At 46.2% G+C, this 19,397-nt stretch overlaps 1 protein-coding gene across 2 annotated transcripts in view; it reads right to left on the bottom strand.

The window, feature by feature from the left end:
• LOC119378004 (afadin) overlaps positions 1 to 19,397 on the bottom strand; it is a 63,703-nt gene that overhangs the window by 16,266 nt on the left and 28,040 nt on the right. For both annotated transcript variants that reach the window (XM_037647276.2, XM_037647277.2), the window contains exons 10-18: positions 18,044 to 18,484; positions 13,874 to 14,226; positions 11,623 to 11,850; positions 10,012 to 10,185; positions 9,098 to 9,237; positions 5,555 to 5,775; positions 4,732 to 4,826; positions 2,939 to 3,042; positions 1,410 to 1,707 (exon numbers count right to left, since the gene is read on the bottom strand). In XM_037647276.2, the coding sequence (XP_037503204.1) occupies positions 1,410 to 1,707; positions 2,939 to 3,042; positions 4,732 to 4,826; positions 5,555 to 5,775; positions 9,098 to 9,237; positions 10,012 to 10,185; positions 11,623 to 11,850; positions 13,874 to 14,226; positions 18,044 to 18,484 (2,054 nt within the window). The remainder of the gene's footprint in view (positions 1 to 1,409; positions 1,708 to 2,938; positions 3,043 to 4,731; positions 4,827 to 5,554; positions 5,776 to 9,097; positions 9,238 to 10,011; positions 10,186 to 11,622; positions 11,851 to 13,873; positions 14,227 to 18,043; positions 18,485 to 19,397) is intronic.

The following is a 19,397-nucleotide window of genomic DNA, read 5'->3' as shown; positions in this document are numbered from 1 at the left end:
ACACACGTATGCAAGTGATCCTGAGGCATTGACCCTTCATACTCCAAAATATGAACACAGACTTAATTATTGTAAAAATTTGAGAACACTTGCATGTAGCAGAGCATGGCTTTAACATACACTGGCTGCTACACTCGGGACTGACACCTCATTGTTCCAGTGAGGCGTGGTTCCTGTGGGAGGTGCCCACCACATGTACAGTAGAACCCCGCTGATACGTTTTTGAAGGGACCGTAGGAAATAAACGTAAGAGACGGGAAACGTAAGAGCCGAAAAAAGGAAAAACGGCAAAATATTTAGTGGTACAGAATTTTATTTCAATTCTTACGAGCAGCACGAAAATTGGCGCGCTCAGCCGCGATCTAGTCGATGGATAGAAACGCGGAGCTTAGGACGGCCTTATCCACAGAAATGTAATCAACGTATGTGATTTTTTTAACACCAACAGCTGTAGGCATGAAAGAACTAAGCACACCCATCACGACCGGCACGGCGAGTCCGACCGCGAACCGCACGCACGACCACGCGAGCTCCAACCAGCTCGAACTCCTCCCGTTCTCCGACAAATAACGATGATGATGAGTCTACGCCAACGCGATGGCAGAAGTGAATGCCAATCTCGAAGGCCTTGCTTTCGCAAGCGATTACGTCATACACGCCATGTTTGTGCAATGCAAATCTCAGAGGCTATGCTTTTGTCAATAGTAAATGCCAATCTCGAAGGCCTTGCTTTCGCGAGCAGTTACGTCATAGACGCCATTTTTGCAATTTGAATCTCAAAGGCCATGCTTTTGTTTGCATCAATTGAAAGATTCTGTTGCTTGCGCCTCTCATGCGGCTAATATTACGGTCAAACGAGGCCAAGCTGCGTGAAAATGCACCATGGCCACTCTCTTTGGTAGTCACTCGGTCGGCTCCGGGCGCACTTCGCGACGTATCATACGGGAACGGTCCGACAGTTACGACGTAACAGCGGGGTTCCCAATACATTGTATCCTATGGGAGCTATGCCGGGACCGGCGGAAAACGACGTAACAGCCGGGAAAACGCAGCAGTGAGGAACGTAACAGCGGGGTTCTACTGTATTCGGAGAGGCAGCGATAAACAGCAGCTGCTGGCCAGCAAAGCAACACAGCATCGTTCAGGTGTGGTAGCCCTGAGCCTTCTGTCTAGCACACGCCTGGGTCGTGCATTGCTAATTGCAATTTTCTTTCATAGCCCTTGCAAGTGCCTGCTACCGGCACCACTAAATTTCATTTTACGACTTCCCATTCGAACTTACACACTTATTTTTGTAAAAAGGGAAGAATTTCCTTTCCGCATGGCCGTCAGCCAAGCGCGCCAAATGCTGCCTTTTTTTTGTGTGCGGAGCACTGCAAATGCTGTAGTAACGAAACCCATCTGCCAACCTCCTCTTTCATTTCCTCCATCTTGGCCTCTTGTCGAAGCAGGTCTCGTTGTGCCCTCAGATCTGGCGGAGGCGGGTGGGGGCTCCAGTGGGCAGGGGGCTCGGCCGGTGGGCCCCCATGAGGGCCCGAGTGATGACCCACGGCCAGGGAACCGAGGCTGCTCACGTACTGCTCCTGCTCTCGTGGGCTCACCAGCGTCGAGAGAGGTCTGGTGCCCATTTCCGGCCGGGGCGGTGCGTTGCCACCGCTGCTACTCGTAGGAGGACTCCACGGCAAGGGCTGCGAACCGTGGCTCGCCCTGCATACCAGTACGACAATCTGAGTTTATCCCACAAATTCTAGACTGTCCCTCCCACTCAACACTCCACCTCAACTTGAGAAAGTCTACGGGGATGCCGCCCCTTGGCAGATGAGCAATAATAGGCAACAATCCTTGCTATTTCAAACAGACTCTCCGCTGCTTTCTGCTCTGTTCACACTCAGCAGCATATTGGAGAAATCTGCGTTGGCCAAGTTGGTGGTGCATATACAGCATTTGTGTAGTGTGTGTGGTCTACGACTATGAGAGCTGGTGGTCAAAAGCGTGACTACAGAAGAGAATTAGCATTATCTTTTTTTAGTAAAAAAATAATGTTTTAATTCATCTGATTGCCCGGAGAGTCAATTCTCAATTCACAGTGGCTGTAACATTCTTAAGGAGATAGTACACATCTTGGGATGCTCCGATGAAGTTGTTCCCACAACCTTATCAGGAAACGCCAGAATTAGAAGTATTTGCACGGCTAGCAGCTTTACTATGACTGTGGAGCCTCTCGAGTTGGCCCACACTTCTGACAACGCAGTCCAGCATGAAGCTTTCCTACAAACTCACACGGCTCATGGCGCTACTCCTGCATTCCAGTAGGCGTGCTTATGAGTAAAGTTGGAAGTGCCAGCACGATCTCAACATTCATAGCTGAAACATTCATTGCTGAGCATTTAGAATGTGTGCACATGCCACTGCTCGCTGGATAACTGAAGTAGAACATGAAAAATGCTTAGACATACATCCCTTGATAGAAGAAGCATAAACGACAGCTTGAGAAGCATTCCTCCAACCACTAACACCGTGCTGAACAAAACGGGCAAACAAAAAGTATTACTAGGCCATACGCAGGCTCCTGGAGTACTTGAGTCTAAACCCAAGCACTTAGGAGCCGAGCAGAGTGCCTTCGTCAGATGCCCACTTTCATTGGCTAGCAAAGCAAACTGCTATTTAAGTTCTTTTACTCCAGTGCTTCCCTGTGCAAAGGCAAAGGAGTTCATGGATTACAATACTAGCACAGTAATGCCTCGTTAATTCAACCATTGTTATTTATGAAAATCAGGCAATCCAGACTTGTCGTCTGGTCCTGGCAAGCATACACATTATTTAATGGCATCAACCTCTCGTTAATTCAGTTATATTTGGCCACATTGTGGTTAAACGTGTGGTTTGCTTCCCCTACCAAAACAAACCCTCACAGACTATGAGGGGTATCTGGTCTCACCTAGTCACTGGTGGTTGTGGCTGCTGCGACAGCTGTTGCTGGTGTTGCTGCTGGTACAAGCCAATATTCTGGTACTGACGCTCCTCCATGGCTGCTTGCCTGGGCTGCACAGAAACCAATGCAAAGAGCCGACAGAAGGCCCCTTGTGGACAACAATAGCAGCCAAGTGCAACAATTTAACGAGGCAGTCTGCTTTGCAGAACTTCTCTAGTTTAGGTCCTATGCCTGTTTATACCTCCAGGACACACTGGCATCTGCACTGTATAACTCCTTAAGCGTATACTACATTTAACTTATCACAATAGATTTCTGGAATGGACTACAGTCAGACCATCAAACACAGGCCCATTCAAACTTATTTTCTAGCCTGTTAGCTGCCAACTCACTTCTTTAAAAACAAAAAGACATTCGAATCTTTCTAGCACTACAAAGTAAGAAATTTTGGCTAAATGTCCACAAGCATTTTTGAAGTGGCTGTGATTCTTCCTTTTTTGCTCCCTCCTCATTTTTTTTAAAGTACAGTTAAACCTGCCTATAACGAACCTCCATACAACTAATTCCTCGAGATTACAAAGTTTTTCTGCTCCCCGCCGTTACACCATAGAAGCATATGCAATGCGACCTCTATGTAACAAAGTGGCAGCAGGAGACACCCTTGATATAACAAATTTTCGGCGCCGACATCCTAGGGATTCTGTCCCGAATTTTGACATTTTGGCACGAACAGGAGCTGCATGTATCTTCTGCGGTTACCTCGCTGACGAGAGCGCAAAGCGGCGTCGCGTATGGCGCACTCGAAGCGCCGGCGACTGCGAGAGTGAGCAATCATTTGTGCGTGCGGGTGTGCGCGAGGCAGGCAGGCAGGCTTGCGCCGCAGGTGCCACCACGCTAAAAGCACCGGCTTTTTCTAAAAAAAAGAAAGAAAAATTTTTTTTTTTAAATATCGGCTTCTGCATTGGCAGCGCCCCTCTTCGGTTGTTGCAGTAGTCTGAACTGCACTTCGTTAACGTGACACCAGGTGACGCCACTAAAAAAGAAAAATCTTTGCTCTTTATCATTAAGTCTCGAATTCGCACCGCATATGGTGTTCGTTCTTCGTTTTCAACACTGTGTGCACGTGCATGGTTTCACTGTGCACGCATGGAGCAGCCCCTGATCACGTGCAGATTTTGCGATGTTTTTTAATGCCGACAACTGTGTCGTCACTACCGAGGAGATGTCAAATTAGGCGCTGGTGGAAACTGTCCGCGACCACGGTCACAACGACGGATCTTCGGAGGTCGACTCGTCACTGTCGTCATGCGCTTTGCCGTCTTGCACTGCACGAATTGGCTCCGGCCATGCGCTGTCGCGTTGCCAGAGCCAATCTCAGAGGCTACGGCTAGACGATGACTGAGCAGCATTGTACAAACAAGCAATAGAGCAAAATGCTGCAGTTTTTGCCGCTAAATAAATGTTTTGGGTGAGCTCTGCCTTCAATTCTCCTTGTGTTTAATTTGTGCGTTTCTTTTCCGAATTTTCGTGCAGAAACTGCATATAACGAAAACCTGTTTATAACGAATTTTTTTCGAGAATTTGTCAATTTTGTTATATCCAGGTTTAACTGTAATACATTTCAAGCAGCTGATGACAACCAAAACCATCTTGTTACTGCTAATACAATACACATATTTTTTTATTGAGTAAGCACAAGAAGGGGAGTTATAACATTCCCTCATCTTGAAACGCAAGGACAAGTAAATTGCATGTTGAAAAAATGTCTGATACACATGAATGAGCAGCAGACCGCATACCGAATAAGAAGGCCCTGGGGGGTAGCTTCGTGATGGCATCGTCATGGAACTACCAGGTGCCATATGCTGGCTACTATCCATGGCTGCAGATCCACCTGAGAATAAAATTGCACATGTAATACCGAAACTGGCAGTTATTAGCGAAAGCCCTGCAGCAACATAAAGTGTGCTTGTACATTACGTGATGGTTAGCGTCCAATCAATTTACAACAGACATCTTCACAAGTACATCGGGCACTGCACTTGCCATACATATGCTCAGGAGGAAAACCTTTGCCCTATAACTTCCACAGTTTTGAATGCTGCGTGTATCAGACAATTGTTTTATTGTCTAGCAAAATTTTGCAAACTATATTTGCAAAATTCGAAAGTTTCTTACATGTGCTGTTTGTTACGTATATTCATCAACACACACGCAAGGTTCCAGTATCGTTATACTGACAAAGAATAATGAAAAAGATCATCATCAAAGGATATGTTCAAATGCCAAAAATTTACACAAGCATGATGTTCGGGCATATAAGCACAATTCAGATTGGGTAAAGGCAAAAAGGAAGCGCTTACCCTGTTGCCTTTTGCTGCTTGTCCTCTTTTTTTTTTTTTTTAGATTTTGCATTTACTCCATCCGAGTTGCTCTAAAACACCTAAATAGTATCATGCTATAACGAATCACCCAATCTGCCACCCTCAACGACCTTTACGCAAGCATTTCTGCATTTCGTTCTCACTGAAACATGGCCAATGCAGCTGGAATGCCTAGAGGCTTCTTTCAAGAAAGCACGAGAATACGCATGGCAAGGCCTAACAGCAAAGGGTCACGTACAATTGAGAGCAGGCACACTCTTGCTGCCCTGGATCCTGGGAGGGGGCTCTTCGTGGGCTAGACGGCCAGGGATGTCGCGTTCACTGAGGCGGCCACTGCCGCGCTGCAGGAGCAGAGGCGATGGTTGGCAGAGCAGTGATGCCAGCCCGTGGTGGATGGCCCCCTGTTTGGCCACCTCCAGCTGGACTAGTGGGCCGGTGCGTGTCATCAGCTCTGCCGCCCTGCATGCATTGCGTTCATGAACCACTATTGGTGCAAGTGACAGCAACAAATGTGTCATTTCTTCCATGCACTCTTTGCAGCTAACCTCTCCTAAACATCTACACGTCTCCAAAACGTCTTGGTTTTATGTGAACATTCGTGGTCGCTGTCCATTTTCATTTTCCTCCTGTCTTTTCCCGACCAGATGTGTTTCCGTATGTCTCTCGACTAGAGCTAACCTGTCCAGAGAGAGTGGACGCCTGCTTCACCTACATGGGCAAAAAAACACACTTTTATTATCAACAGGAGTATGGTGTACCCTCTGTCCTGGTTTGTGTGTATAGTGCCTCATTTAAAAACTTTCTGCCTGAAGGCTTTCAGAAAAATATTTATTCCCTTGACACATGCCACGCCCACGCGAAACTGCCATTTACGGTAGCATGCAAGAATGCCATCACTAGTTAGAAGAGAAGCTGTCCGAATTTATGCATGAATACCGTGGGTATTTTTTGCCCATAAATGCTCAGCATCTAAACATCCAACTATAAAGATGTAGCTGTCACGCCTCGTGAAGTTTTTAAAGCCACATCTTTTGGTACCCTCAACTAGGGCTGCCCTAAAGGGTACCGACGTTATAATCATTACCCCAAATTTTTTCATTTCCTTAAGAGCACGAACAAACCCTCTCGTTATATTTGCAGTCGCATTATAACAAATGTACATATGGTAGTTCCTAGGCATGTGAGAATATTCGAGCAGTTCGAATATTCGAACGAATACATATTACAGTATTCAAATTCGCTTCGAAACGAATTTAAATTATTGCAAATTTCGAAATAGTCGAAATTTGCCGCCCGCATCGCCATGTCATCTCAGTTTGCCCAATTTAAAACTGCCGTAAAAAGCCATATTTTATCCTTGTAAATGTTATCTACTGCTGTTTTTCTATTTTGTTGTTAATGTTGGTGCTGTTTTGATTTTTTTTTATCTATCATGTTTTCTTGCCCACCCCTCATGTAATGTCCTTCGGAACCCTTGAGGTAATAATAAACGAACGAAACGAATGAACTAGACATATACAAACCGCATGTAACCCCCTGTAAAGGTAGTTTCACTGCTATACCGTGAATACAACTATCCAGGAAAAATCCACATTGCTGCGAAGCCCCACTTCAAGGTTCAACACACAAATTACCCTGACATCGATTCATCATTATTTAAGTTTAAAAGCTCGTTATACTGACCTATATGCTCTAAGTAAATTTTAAAACGTAATGTAAGAATCTTGCAAGTTATCACTTGCATTCTACCGAAAGTCAAATCCTGCTACTATTCAAAGTTACTTCCACTTCCCTTTGAACCAAAAAGAATGACATTTGCGCATTCCTTGTTTCAATTTTGAAGAATATTGTGCAACTTAGTTGGGTCACGACTAGAGGCCAGATTTTTAGGCACTAAAAAAAGAGTGTTTCGGGCGCCAAAAATAGGCAGGCACAAAACACCGTTTCAGGCCTGCTAAATCGTAAATATAGGCCCAATAAATTTTCACATAAATTCAAACAATTTCAATGAAAGATGTGCAGGACCTGTATCTACGACAGGAAAGCAATAAAATGTTATTGTTTATGATGGCACAAAGGCACCAACCGGTTGAACATAGCCACGCAATTGTTCTTTTTCCCATACGGTTTGCAGAACACGGTTTCCCGTTTCATTGCCTAGCATGGTGAGTCAAGTGTCCAGCATCGAATCAACGCACTCCTGGGTATCTCTTTGGCATGGCTGAGAAGAGCAGCACAGGATCAGATAGCCAGACCAATAAAGGACTAGAAGGGAGGGTGCCTCGTATTGGCCAAGTCTAATCGCGCAGGGTCAATTTCTCCTCTGTTGGTGAACGCCTTAAAATGCCCCTCACCAGGTTTCAGCATTTCGAGCCGACAAATGTATTGAATGCACTGGGCACTCACGATCACGTCTGCCAAGATTTGCAACGCTACGCCCCGCGGAAAGACGTGAAATTTTAAAATGCTGCTTGCCCTTCATCTCGCGGGCGCGCGTCCCGAGATGGAGGGGATGATGTACAACAAGGAATGGTCCTATGTAGTTATCTGTGCATTCACGTGGCTCCTCTACGTAGACATTAGTGCTCTGACATCGCTCACAGTAGCACATGACACTGCGAGAATTATTTGAGGTGATATGTGTAATTTGTGTAATCTGTTGCTTGAATAGATGAATAAAAGTTGAGAGAAATAAAGCAGATAAATGGAATGTGTGCAGGTTATTATTTTTGTTTTTTACTTCGAATCGCAGCGAGGTGCGAGACTAACATGCTTGTGCTTGATGCATTCAAGTGTCACCTGGATCAGCGCGTGAAAGATGAACTGGCGGCTTGCCATACAGGCTTGGTGGTGATTCCGGGTGGCATGATGTCTCAGCTTTAACCGCTGGACGTTTGCATTAACAAGCCCATGAAAGACCGCATGCGGGCACTGTATAGTGAGTGGCTAGTCGACGGGAGCCATACGTTCACATCAAGCAACAGGCTGAAGCGTGCCTCGATTGAAGACATGACAAGGTGGGTGGCTGAAGCTTGGCATGGGATTCCATCTGGCATAGTTGAGAAAGCCTTCAAGAAATGTGGAATCTCCAATGCTATGGACGAAATTGAAGACGAGATGCTCTGGTCCGAGAGTGACAAAGAGCTCTCTGAGTGCAATAGCGATTAAATAAACTTTTTTTTCCCTTGCTGAAAATACTTTGCTTCCTTTTTCTCCCGTTCGTTCGCGGAAATCACGTGCTCGTTCCAATCAGGTATGTCTCTTTTTCTTTTTTCGGATTCGGGTGCGCGTTAGAATCGGGTCTCTCATTTTTTTTTCTGTTGCCAAATCAGGGTGCGCGTTAGAATCGGGGACGCATTAGATTTGGGTAAATAAGGTAATAGGAACGCAAGGAACAAAATGGGCATTTGCCTAAAATCATCTCTAGTCATGGCAGATATGCTCCTTTTTCTTTATAATATGTTACATATACCATTCAAATTCAATTAGAAATTATTCAACCAAATCACTATTCGCTTCAAACCTAAAATTTACTATTCGCAAAAGCCTAGTAGTACTTCCCTAAAAAATATATACATAAATATTGCTTAACTTAAAAAAAGAAATGGCAGTTTTATTCACGAAAGGGAAAGAGCAAGATCAAAGGAGCTGCAAAGGATGCCTGGAATACTCCAAATTTGTGCGTCTACAATCGTTGGCAAATGAACACCAAGTTGCTTTACAAAAAGAAGGGCAGACAAGAATGTTACAATTGGTAGAACTATCACGTAGGACAGCTCACTTTTCTTGCGAGACGCCGACCAGGGAGTGGCCGTCAACTCGGAGTAGCTGGTCACCGGCTTGGAGGCGGCCGTCTAGGTCAGCTGCCCCGCCTCGGACAACACTCTTCACGTAGATACCCAACCGGTCCTGGTTGGAGCCCTGCGAAGAAAGCACAAAGCCCTCAGGAGACAATACAAAAGGAACAACTTCACGTAGAAAGCAAGGCACGTCAACACAACATCTGTTCCAGTCCTCATCGTAACCCTGCACACGGCTGAAGACGGTGGAAACTCACGATGAATGACGTGCGTTTACATACAATTTATATGCAAATTTACAGGAAACCTACAGTTTCCCACAATGTAAATTTGGATGTATGAGTTAATGTTGCATGTAACAAGGCCATGTCACTGACAATGCAAAGAGTGCGGCATCGAAATGAAGAGAGGCCAAGCTGCACGTCTCGCATTTTATCACACAGCATGCTTGTGTCGAACCGAGCTTCAAAAAAGGCAGAAAAAAATTGCAAGGAAAGTTTTCCACATATGCATTTGAACTTGGTTGACAGCAGAGTCGCTATTCTACAGTAACACTTCCAGCTCGACTCAATGCCAGCCTGATGGCTATACCGTAGGCGTTTTTTCCCAGTCCTCTGAAATAATTAAACGAAGTTTAGCTGTAATGAAATATTTTTTACATTTAAACAAGCTATCAGTGCAGAATTTCAGAAAAGCTTGTTAATTTGTTGTTTGTATTAACGAGATTTCACAGTATTGCTCTGCCACTTACACCAAAATGTAAGTCAGCAATGCCCCGGCAGGGCCACATTCAGCATTTCTCAATCAATGCCCAACTACAGCCATACCACACTGAACAGGTACCATTTCAGTATATGAGAAAGAGTGGTCTAGAAGTTAATGTAAAGGTACTCACCCTGGCAGCCACAATGCTCAGTCCCATGCCAGAAGGGCTTTTCTTCAGAGCCAGTGTAACGATTCGGGGACCAAGGACGTCCTGGTCGCACATGTAGATGGTCCAGTGACCCAGTGAAGTGGGCTGCAGGGTCAGCCTACAGAGCCCAGCAAGGCACAGTGGCTGCAGAAACTCCTGCACAGTGGAACAAAGAACACAATAATCGATAAGACGGTAACTTGAGCGAGTTGGTAATCGCTGATCTTGGTTCAAACAGCGCACAATGAAAACTGGGACAAAGAAAGAGCAACACACACACACAAGAAGTGACAGTGCTAGTTGTGCGTGTGTTGCTCTTCATCGTAGTTTTTATTGTGCACTGTTTAATCAAGATGAACAAAATAGACGAGAGTGTAATTTACAACCAAATGTAAATACATTACTTACGTAAAGAAGCAGCGGTGTCACTGTTGCACATGCTCCGTACTTATTATTTTTTTTTCTGAACTGCTGACATTACGTGCACAAGGAGACAGTGCATACAAAGCTACCAGCCATCTAGGCTCACCAGGCCTTTCTATCCAACACAAATTACCAGGAAGTTAAGCAACACTGGCCGCCTATGCTCAACATCTTGGATGGGCTGCACAAAAAATGAAGACACAAAGTACAAAAGAACACACGACAGCGCTGCCTTGTGTTCCAAGCCAGTTCCAACTTGCCCAAATGTCTGCCTACGCTGCTCAGTCGCATTGTAAACAGTGTAGTCTGCGTGTGGCTGTATGTGTAATGTGTTTATCAGTGTATATATCACAATCATCGCCCAGCACCTGGAGTAGCATGTCAGGCGAATAGCCCGGCTAACATCTCCAGCTTCTCATTAAAATATTTCTCTCTATCTCTCAGTCGCTGTGACAACCATTACCCGGAGCACGTGTGGCCGGGATGACTCGCACATACCTGCAACTCCACCACACCTCCTCCACTACAGCTGGGCTCATTATAGGAGGATATGCACGCTCTCCTCAGAGTACAGAGGCATCTTCATTTTCATTTTCATTGTATTTACCCTCAAGACCTGAAGTATTACAGAGGGGAGTGGTTAACAATATATACAAAAGTAAAACAAAACAAAGCAGCAGAAGTGGCTAGGTAACACAAAGAATAAGTGGTCAGTTAAGTCTGGGAGTGATGATGTCCGAAATGGCCGAGCGAAATGGTGACTTCCAACTGCTACTTTCACTGCTGAGATTTTTAGATACCTCAAGTTCAGCGTGGAAGCTTTTTGAGATAAACGGTGAAAATTACGTAGCGCTGACAGCTATTGAGATCACTGTGATGTCTGCAGTGAAAGTGGTATCACCAATGCTATACGTTGCTCTTTGGTGAGAAGATAGAAATTAAAACGCATCTCCGGCACGCCGATATCATATACTGCCACACGTAAATAAGTTAACCAAGGGTTTACTGTACTGTTCTCTTTACAGTTCTTTCTTAGTGCCAGTCCACACGTCCCATTTATGTAAACACTCCGATTGGTACATTTTGGTTCCAAGTAATGTCGCACTATGGACATCATTTACCCTACCATCGGGCATTACACACCAAACAGCAAAAGCTGTGGCCACCCACCTGCAGTCCTGGTGGTACGCCCCGCACAGTCTCACACGAGTATCCATCCTCGGGTAGCAGAAAAGGCAGGGCCAGCTGAGGCTCTTCGGCCAGTTGAAGCGGGCGGCCTTCCTCGGCGAGGCGAGCATCTTCACCTTTGCGCGCTTCATGCACCAATGCATCGATCAAACCGGGGCCAACCTGGTCCCCTGGTCCCAATGGCTGGAACCGCTCTAGCAGGTGCCGCACCTGCCACACAAGGCAGGCACAAAAACGTCTTCATAATGTGCAAAGCAGAATATGTGCACAGTTGCTCAAGTACACTAGTCACAAAACACCCCTGCAAACCACGCATCATATACCGTATTTACTCGAATCTAACGCGCACCTTTTTTTCGGCAAAACGAGTCGTAAAATCGCATGCGCGTTAGAATCGAGTACCGAAAAAACGGTTATCGTATTGCCATCGGCATTTCAAAATGGCCGCCTCCTACGTGCCTCGGCCATTTCTGTCATTGTTTCAGTTCATACGTATGCTGAGGAGTTTGTCATCTCGTTCTGCATTCGCATCGGCGGCATGGAAGTGCCCCCTCCAAATACTCGACGAGTGCACCACGATGTCGCATTTCAAAGAAAAGTTATGTGCAGAGACGGACGGAAATCGGGCCGCATCGCGGTCGTTCAGAGTTGCCGAAACGTGCGTGCGAGACTGACGCTAACAGAAGAAGAAGATTGTTTTACAGCAAAGCTTCACGAAAAAGTTTCTGTGGACAAAAGCAGGGCCGGTTTGCCGAACTCGAAGAGCGTTGACAGCGACGAAGACTGATCCATTACGCGACTCGTATCGCCGCCGTAGTGGTGACAGTTTCAGCGGCAAGGCCCGCCGTTTGACTTTGTGTTTTCTTTTTTTGAAACTTTAGTTCTTTAAAACCCAAATACCTGTTCCTCTGAATGTGCGAAGGTAGACTCCTTAGTACTTTTGTTCATTTCTCTCACGAAAAATGGGTGCGCGTTAGAATCGATGGTGTACATTTTTTTTTTCTTTTTGGTCATGGAAAACAGGTGCGCGTTACAATCGAGGGCGCGGTAGAATCGAGTAAATACGGTACCTGCATGCTGATAAACCCAAAAAAGCTCGCATCTCTGCATCGTTGCCACACCACTTGAAACAGGCACATAATGAGATGTGCTGCCCAATGGAGCTGACTGCTCCACAAATGCCAGCTTTATTCTCAATTACGGGGGCGTGGGGGGGGGGGGGGCAAACAAAACTGTACAAATGCCATCTAGCTTCCAAGACCTTGGGACAGGGAATGGCTGTTTCCAACTTTGTTGTAGCACAGGAAAAAATGAGGATACACAGAAAAGAGCACATTTTATTTATTTATTTATTTATTTATTTATTTATTTATAAATACAGCACTTCAGGATGGCTGAATTGTACGTAGGAGATACACAGACCCATGTTTACACACAAACCACTTAAACGATGACAACAAAGTATGAATTATAAGAAGGAAGAATGGCAGCAACATAAAAAATGTGGGCAGCTTGCACTAGTGGTGCAAGGCTCGACTAACAGTGTGGCCAGCCTAGATTATTAGCAAGGTCTTAGCATGGTCCTAATTAATATTGTGCAAGTGTAATTAACAGTCTTGATTAGCTGATCCTACCTAATTAGCATGGGCTTAATTAGCAAGGTTCTCCCTCTCTGCACCTATTTCTTTCTCTCTGATTCTTTCTCTCCTTTCTCTTCTGTTTATCTGTTCTGTGCTTCTCTTTTGTTTTCTTCAGAAGGCACAAGCATTGAAGAAACGTCTACATTTCACATCCATCGTGTCAACCTAGAGCTCCGCTGTTAAAGATAGTGTGACTTACTCTGTCCAATAGTCAGTAACATGCACTTGGTTGCACTGTCAGAGTGCTTCGGGATATTTTTAAACTCTGGCTAAAGATAGCTGGGGCAACCTGTATAGCACAAGCCAGCAAACATCTCTGCGACTTTGCATCTCCATTTGCAGTGCTATGTTTGCTAAGTTCACTCCAATTAGCCCAGCTTTTACAGTGGCACAGATCGCTCAACTTCTGTAATAGGAAGTGATGCAAGCTTTCGCTATCTCATTCCTTTATGCAATGTTGGCCAACTTTTCACAGTCATCGCTCGAAATCTTTACATTTCTGTGTTCTCACAGAGGCACTATCTCCATCCACTGGAGCAAGGCAAGTTCACAACACACGGAATGGCATAGTGGAGATCCCTTTGTCAGAATACCTGGATAGAATTAAGCTTGAAACAGGCGTCAGCAAGCAGGGGCAGGTCATGCTGTGGGTGGGCCTTTGGTGCCGCCAGCAGGTGAGCAGCCTGGATGAGACGTGCAAGGTGGCAGTCGGCAGCCAGCTCTAGGCCTTGCTGCTCTGCCCAGGCTACCAGGTGAGCCAGCCGGCGCTTTAGCAGGGCACCCGTTGGCCGACATAGTGGAGGGCGCCCGTGCAAGAGGAGGCTGTTGAGCAGCCACGCATTGACATGGTGAAAGAGCCAGGAGAATAACTGGATCGTCAGCGCGGCATTCACCCGGCAGCGTCGCAGCAGGCTCATGCTGCTAGCCAACACGCCAAGAGCCTCGCCTGCAGAGAAACGTCGAGGTGTGGGAATAAAGTACGCTGGAGAGGACATAAACAAGTTGACATATGCCATGGTGATCCGAAATGCATACAACCACTGAAATGCATTTTATGCATTTCAGCAGTTTTCCTTTAGTTGTATGCATGAAATGCACGCAACTGCAAAGGACACGCACGTAAAGCTGTCCCGCACAAGAAAGCGGCACACTGGGTTTGGGTTGTTGCCTATTAGGCGTGTAGTAGGCATTATAATGGCGCCGCACCGTGCACGTTGCACAGCAGATATCTCGGATGCTTATGGCAATAGGATTGTTAGCGATAACATACTGTCAGTGGTTGCCATCACATTCCCATGCACTTCCAATGCTTATCCATACACAGTCGCCGAAGGACTTTTCGGACTCTGAAAATTTGGACTTGATGGATATTTTGGACTTCATAAGTGCACCATCAAGGTTCCCATAGCTCTAATACATTTTCATGATAAATTTTTCTTACGAGTTTATGCCCTAAAGTTCAATTTTTTGGATAAATTGCTAGTTTCGAGCCATGCCGCTCAATTTTGAAAGCCACGATGTTAAATTTTTCACTGGCATGGTCAAGTTTGGTTTCCAGTAGCCAGTTGTGTGGCCTCCAAGATTGAGAGCGTGCACAATCTTCCGGTTTCAGAGGCCATGCCCACTCTTCCTTGGCTGACAAAACGCTCTTCGGGACGCAACTTTTCTTTTCAAGTCAGGCTTATCGTCATCATTACTACACGGGTAGGTTTTTTTTCTCTTTTGTGCGTTTGTTTTTCGGGTTGTTATTCCGCATATGGTAGTGTTGTTGGTGTGTCAAGTGTGTTTTTTAGACATTGTGCAAGTCACATGTTCTCTGCCATTGCGGTTGCTTAGTGGTCGGCGTTTGGCTGCTGACCTCAAACTCGCGGGTTTGATCACGGCCATGGTGGACGCGTTTCGATGGAGGTAAAATGCTGGAGGCTCACGTACTGTGCTGTGTCAGTGCAGGTACAAAACCCCAGATTGCGTCGTTAAATTCCCCCAACCAACCGATACGTTGCGTGCATCCTTTTGTGACCAGCTTCAAATTTTGTCTGCTTGGTGCCATGGGGCCACCTGGTGTGCTGCCCGCAACAGTCGGCGGCAGCGATCGCTAATGCACCGATGATGTCACTGTAGCCAAACTACAACCAAATCTGTTCGTCTGCAAGCGTAGCATGAAGCAGGACATTATTAGAGACTTTTTTAGGCTGATGTCATCCAAATAAATTTTATTTCATGTCTTAACGACTTTCTCAGACTGTTAGATATTTCGGACTATTTTGCGATCACTGCCAGGTCCGGAAAATCAGTCGGCAACTGTATATGAAAAGTCGCTGCCTTGACAAAGACAAGTCCTCTTTCAAAACATCGGCATCAGTGACATTCCGTTTAAAATTTCATCACTTCAAGCCTCCATCCTCCCCCGAACCTCTGTCTTGTCTGGATTATCCACATACAGTCAAACCTGCCTATAACAAGCCTCCATACAACGAATTCCTCTATATTACAAAGTTTTTCTATTCCCCGCCGTTATTCCATAGAAGCACATGTATTTGCGAACTCTATGCAACAAAGTGGCAACAGGAGACACCCTTGACATAACGAATTTTCGCCGCTGACAACCTAGGGATTTTGTCCCGAATTTTGTAATTTGGCACGACCAGGAGCCACATGAATCTTCTGCGGTTACCCCGCCGAAGTGAGCGCGAAGCAGCAGCGTCGTGCGTGGCATGCTCGAAGCCCCGGCTACTGCGAGGCGAGAGCGAGTGCTCCTTTGTGTGTGCAGCGTGCGCAAGGCGGGCAGGCAGGTGACGTCGCGTGCGCGTGCGCAGGCATGCCCCCCCCCTTCTCCCTTCAAACCTCATCTAGCCGCTCGTGGGTGCCACCATGCTAACGGCGCCGGTTTTCTTAAAGAAAAAAAAAAACGAAAGAAAATCGGCTTTTCTGTTGGAAACTGCGGAAACTGGAACTGCAGAAACTGGATATAACGAAAGCCTGTTTATAACGAATATTTTTGGGAATTTGTCAATTTTGTTATATCCAGGTTTAACTGTATAAACATTTCATCCTTGGTCGACAGGTCTTTGCAATCGGTAGGCACAGCATGGTGTCAGCCACAACACATTACAAGTTGAGGAGCGCGCTTAACTTTTCTCATGAGAAAAAAGCAGTAGTATGGCAGTGCACTCCATTGTTTACTCCACAGTGTATTACAGTAAAAGCTCGTTTATTCGACTCTCGTTAATTCGGAAAATCGGTTAATTCGGATACGTCATCTGGTCCCTGTAAATATACGCATCACTCTATGAGACTGGGCGCTCGTTATTTCGGACAGATTTGACCGCAAATCGGATAATTCGGCGACTTTCGGGCCGCTGGCGAGGCTCGAAAACGAAAAAAGAACAATTCGGAACAAAAGCGAAGCTCAAACGCAGCATCGCCATGGACATCAATTATCGACTTGGCTTGGATTGAGACTGGTCGAACGCCTTTTTTTCGCGTGTGGGTTTTGTTGCTTTGTTCCCGTTGGTGTGCTGCATCGTTGATCGCCGATTTATCGAGGAACGTTTCAGTACGGCTCCTTTAGCTTGATCGTTGCTGGTGCTTTTGTGCTGACTTCTCGTGTGACCGCACTCTCCGCCGATGGCAACGCCGGCGAAGCGGCCCAAGTACGAGGCCAAGGACTTCACCACCAAAGTAGAAATTTTGCGTGCTCTGAATAATGGGCTCTCCCGACAAGAAGTGATGAAGAGTGATGAAAGGGGACATTGTATCGGCGGCAAAAGAAGCAAGGAACGAGTAACCGTACTTTTAGCCGCCAATGTGACGGGAACAGAGCGCTTGCCGCTTCTCGTTATCGGAAAGGTTCAAAAGCCACTCTGCTTTAAGAACATCAACAATCTTCCCGTGGATTACCGTGCCAACCGAAAAGCGTGGATGACGGGTGAAACTTTTGCGGCCACTGCAGACAGCATGCGAGCTGCTGAGCACCTTGAAGGGCTCAGAAAAATTGTGTCCGCGCGAATATCTGCTCGAAAACAGACAAGCATCCGGGATTACTTTGTTAAGTAAAGGTATGTTGAAAAAACTCATGCATTTATTGTGTTTATTTCGACCATTCGATAATTCGGACATTCGGTTAATTCGGACATTTTTTCCGGTCCCTAGAAATCCGAATTAACGAGCTTTTACTGTATTTTGCTGCCATTTCCAATGGCTACCAGCACAGCCACAGCGTCAATGTCATAAGTGTTGTTCAACCAGTTTCCACGACCAAAAATGCAGGTCTTTTGTAGCACATTGTGGCATTAACACTGTTAATGCTTGTTGGTGGCCTAGTCGGTTTTGATGCATATTAAAACGAAAAACAGCATGAGAAGACAGAGACTGAAGGGGTGATCGAGTTTCGTTATATTGTTGCAACTAAATCGAATTTCGTTATATCGAGGTTCAACAGCATCTTGTCAGTCCTCCAACAACCTAAAGACCTCCCCTGCAGAAATCCAATAATGCTGCCGTCTCATCCACACAGAAGTAAATAAGAACACTGTAAGCTTTGCGGTTTACGAAAGAGGCCTCATGCACATAAGGTTAAGGCGCCTGCAAGCGTATCTTGTAAAGCTATAAAATTGGAACTTTCTCTTGTCTAATGCAAGTGTTCTTATATAAAAAGGTACAAGCCGCACAAACAAAACTCTTCCACATTATGGGAAAAGCAAAAAGCAGACTCAAACTAGACCCAAATCACACTACATTTTCTCCAGCAAAGGGGAACTTACCAATCGGTGCATCTGTGGCCGTGTCGGGGCTCAGGAAAGCCCGGGGCAGAGCCTGAGCCAACTCTCGTCGCTGTGCTGAAACAAGCTGCCTAAACGCCAGCTGGAGTGCCTCGGTGAGGAGGTCTTGAGCGTCCAAGGTGTAGGCACTGAGGTGTCGGTCCTGTCGTAGGAAGTGCAGCAGCTCACTGGCATTGGCCAACCAGAAGGCCAACGGCCCTGCGTCTCGTTGCTGCTGCTCCACAGCTTCCCGCACTCGAGCACCTATGTTGGTGGCGAGCGCCGTCAACCGTTGGGCACGCTCAGTAGGGCTCGTCTCGGGTCGAAAGTGCGTGGAAGCCCGATAGCGGCAAGCCATGTAGAGAGTATATGCAGGAACCAGTTTAAACTGGACCGACAGCCAGTCCAGTTGGTTGATGACCGCATCCAAGAACAGGGATTCGTCTGCAAGAACAACAATAATAAAGCGTCAAGACTGAATTATTGTACTGAAAGGTTTTACTGTAAAACATGTTGCTGAAGCACTCAGCTCTACTCAGTGGAACACAAAAGCAAGCAGCTGCCTGTGCTGAACACTGAACATTTTCCAAAGGCATACAGTAGAATCTCATTAATTCGGCCCCCGTCAATTCGGAAATTCGGATAATTCGTCATTCCCGCACCCTCCCTTCAAAAATGTTCATAGCTCTATGGCAACAAACATTCGCTAATTCGACGCAAAATTGCCCGCGCACTGGTTAATTCGGACTGGAGGCAAGCCAAAGACGGTGAAACTGAAACTGCGTCTCGGAGGCCATAATATTTATCCCATTGCGTTTTCTTTGCCACACATGTGCAAGGTTTCTGAGATGGGCTCCAGCAGCAACGGTGCACTGTCGATGCCGATCGCGGAGGCCAAGGAAAACCGCATTTTTTTTCGAAAACTTATGAAAGGGGACGGAAGGTGGTGTTTTGGAGCACGCATCGTCCTGTCATCGGCGAAGAACGGATAACAAAGAAACAAGGCCTCAGACGGATAGCGTGCGGGCCTGCAGGCATCGGTTGTGCTTTTTTTCCCCCTCTTCGGTGCATTGTGACATATCGGCGTATCGGAAGTGTCGGTGCACGAGCTGGTGGTCGGGCCATAGTGGTGGTGTGATATATCACCCTGTCGCGATGTCGGAACCGGCGAAACGCGCGAAGTACGCAGCGAAGGACTTCGCAACTTAAGTGAAGATACTAAAGGAACTCAAAGACAGCGCTTCCGGAGAAGAGGTGTTGCATCAGGTCGACGTAGAAAGAAGCACGCTATTGACGTACATGAAAAACGAGGCTCAAATAACGGAAGCGTTTGAGGGCGAGAAATTTCACGTCGGAC

Source organism: Rhipicephalus sanguineus, unplaced genomic scaffold, assembly GCF_013339695.2.
Source record: "Rhipicephalus sanguineus isolate Rsan-2018 unplaced genomic scaffold, BIME_Rsan_1.4 Seq654, whole genome shotgun sequence".
NCBI lineage: Eukaryota > Metazoa > Arthropoda > Arachnida > Ixodida > Ixodidae > Rhipicephalus > Rhipicephalus sanguineus.
This window is presented reverse-complemented; position numbering and strand designations above follow the sequence as displayed.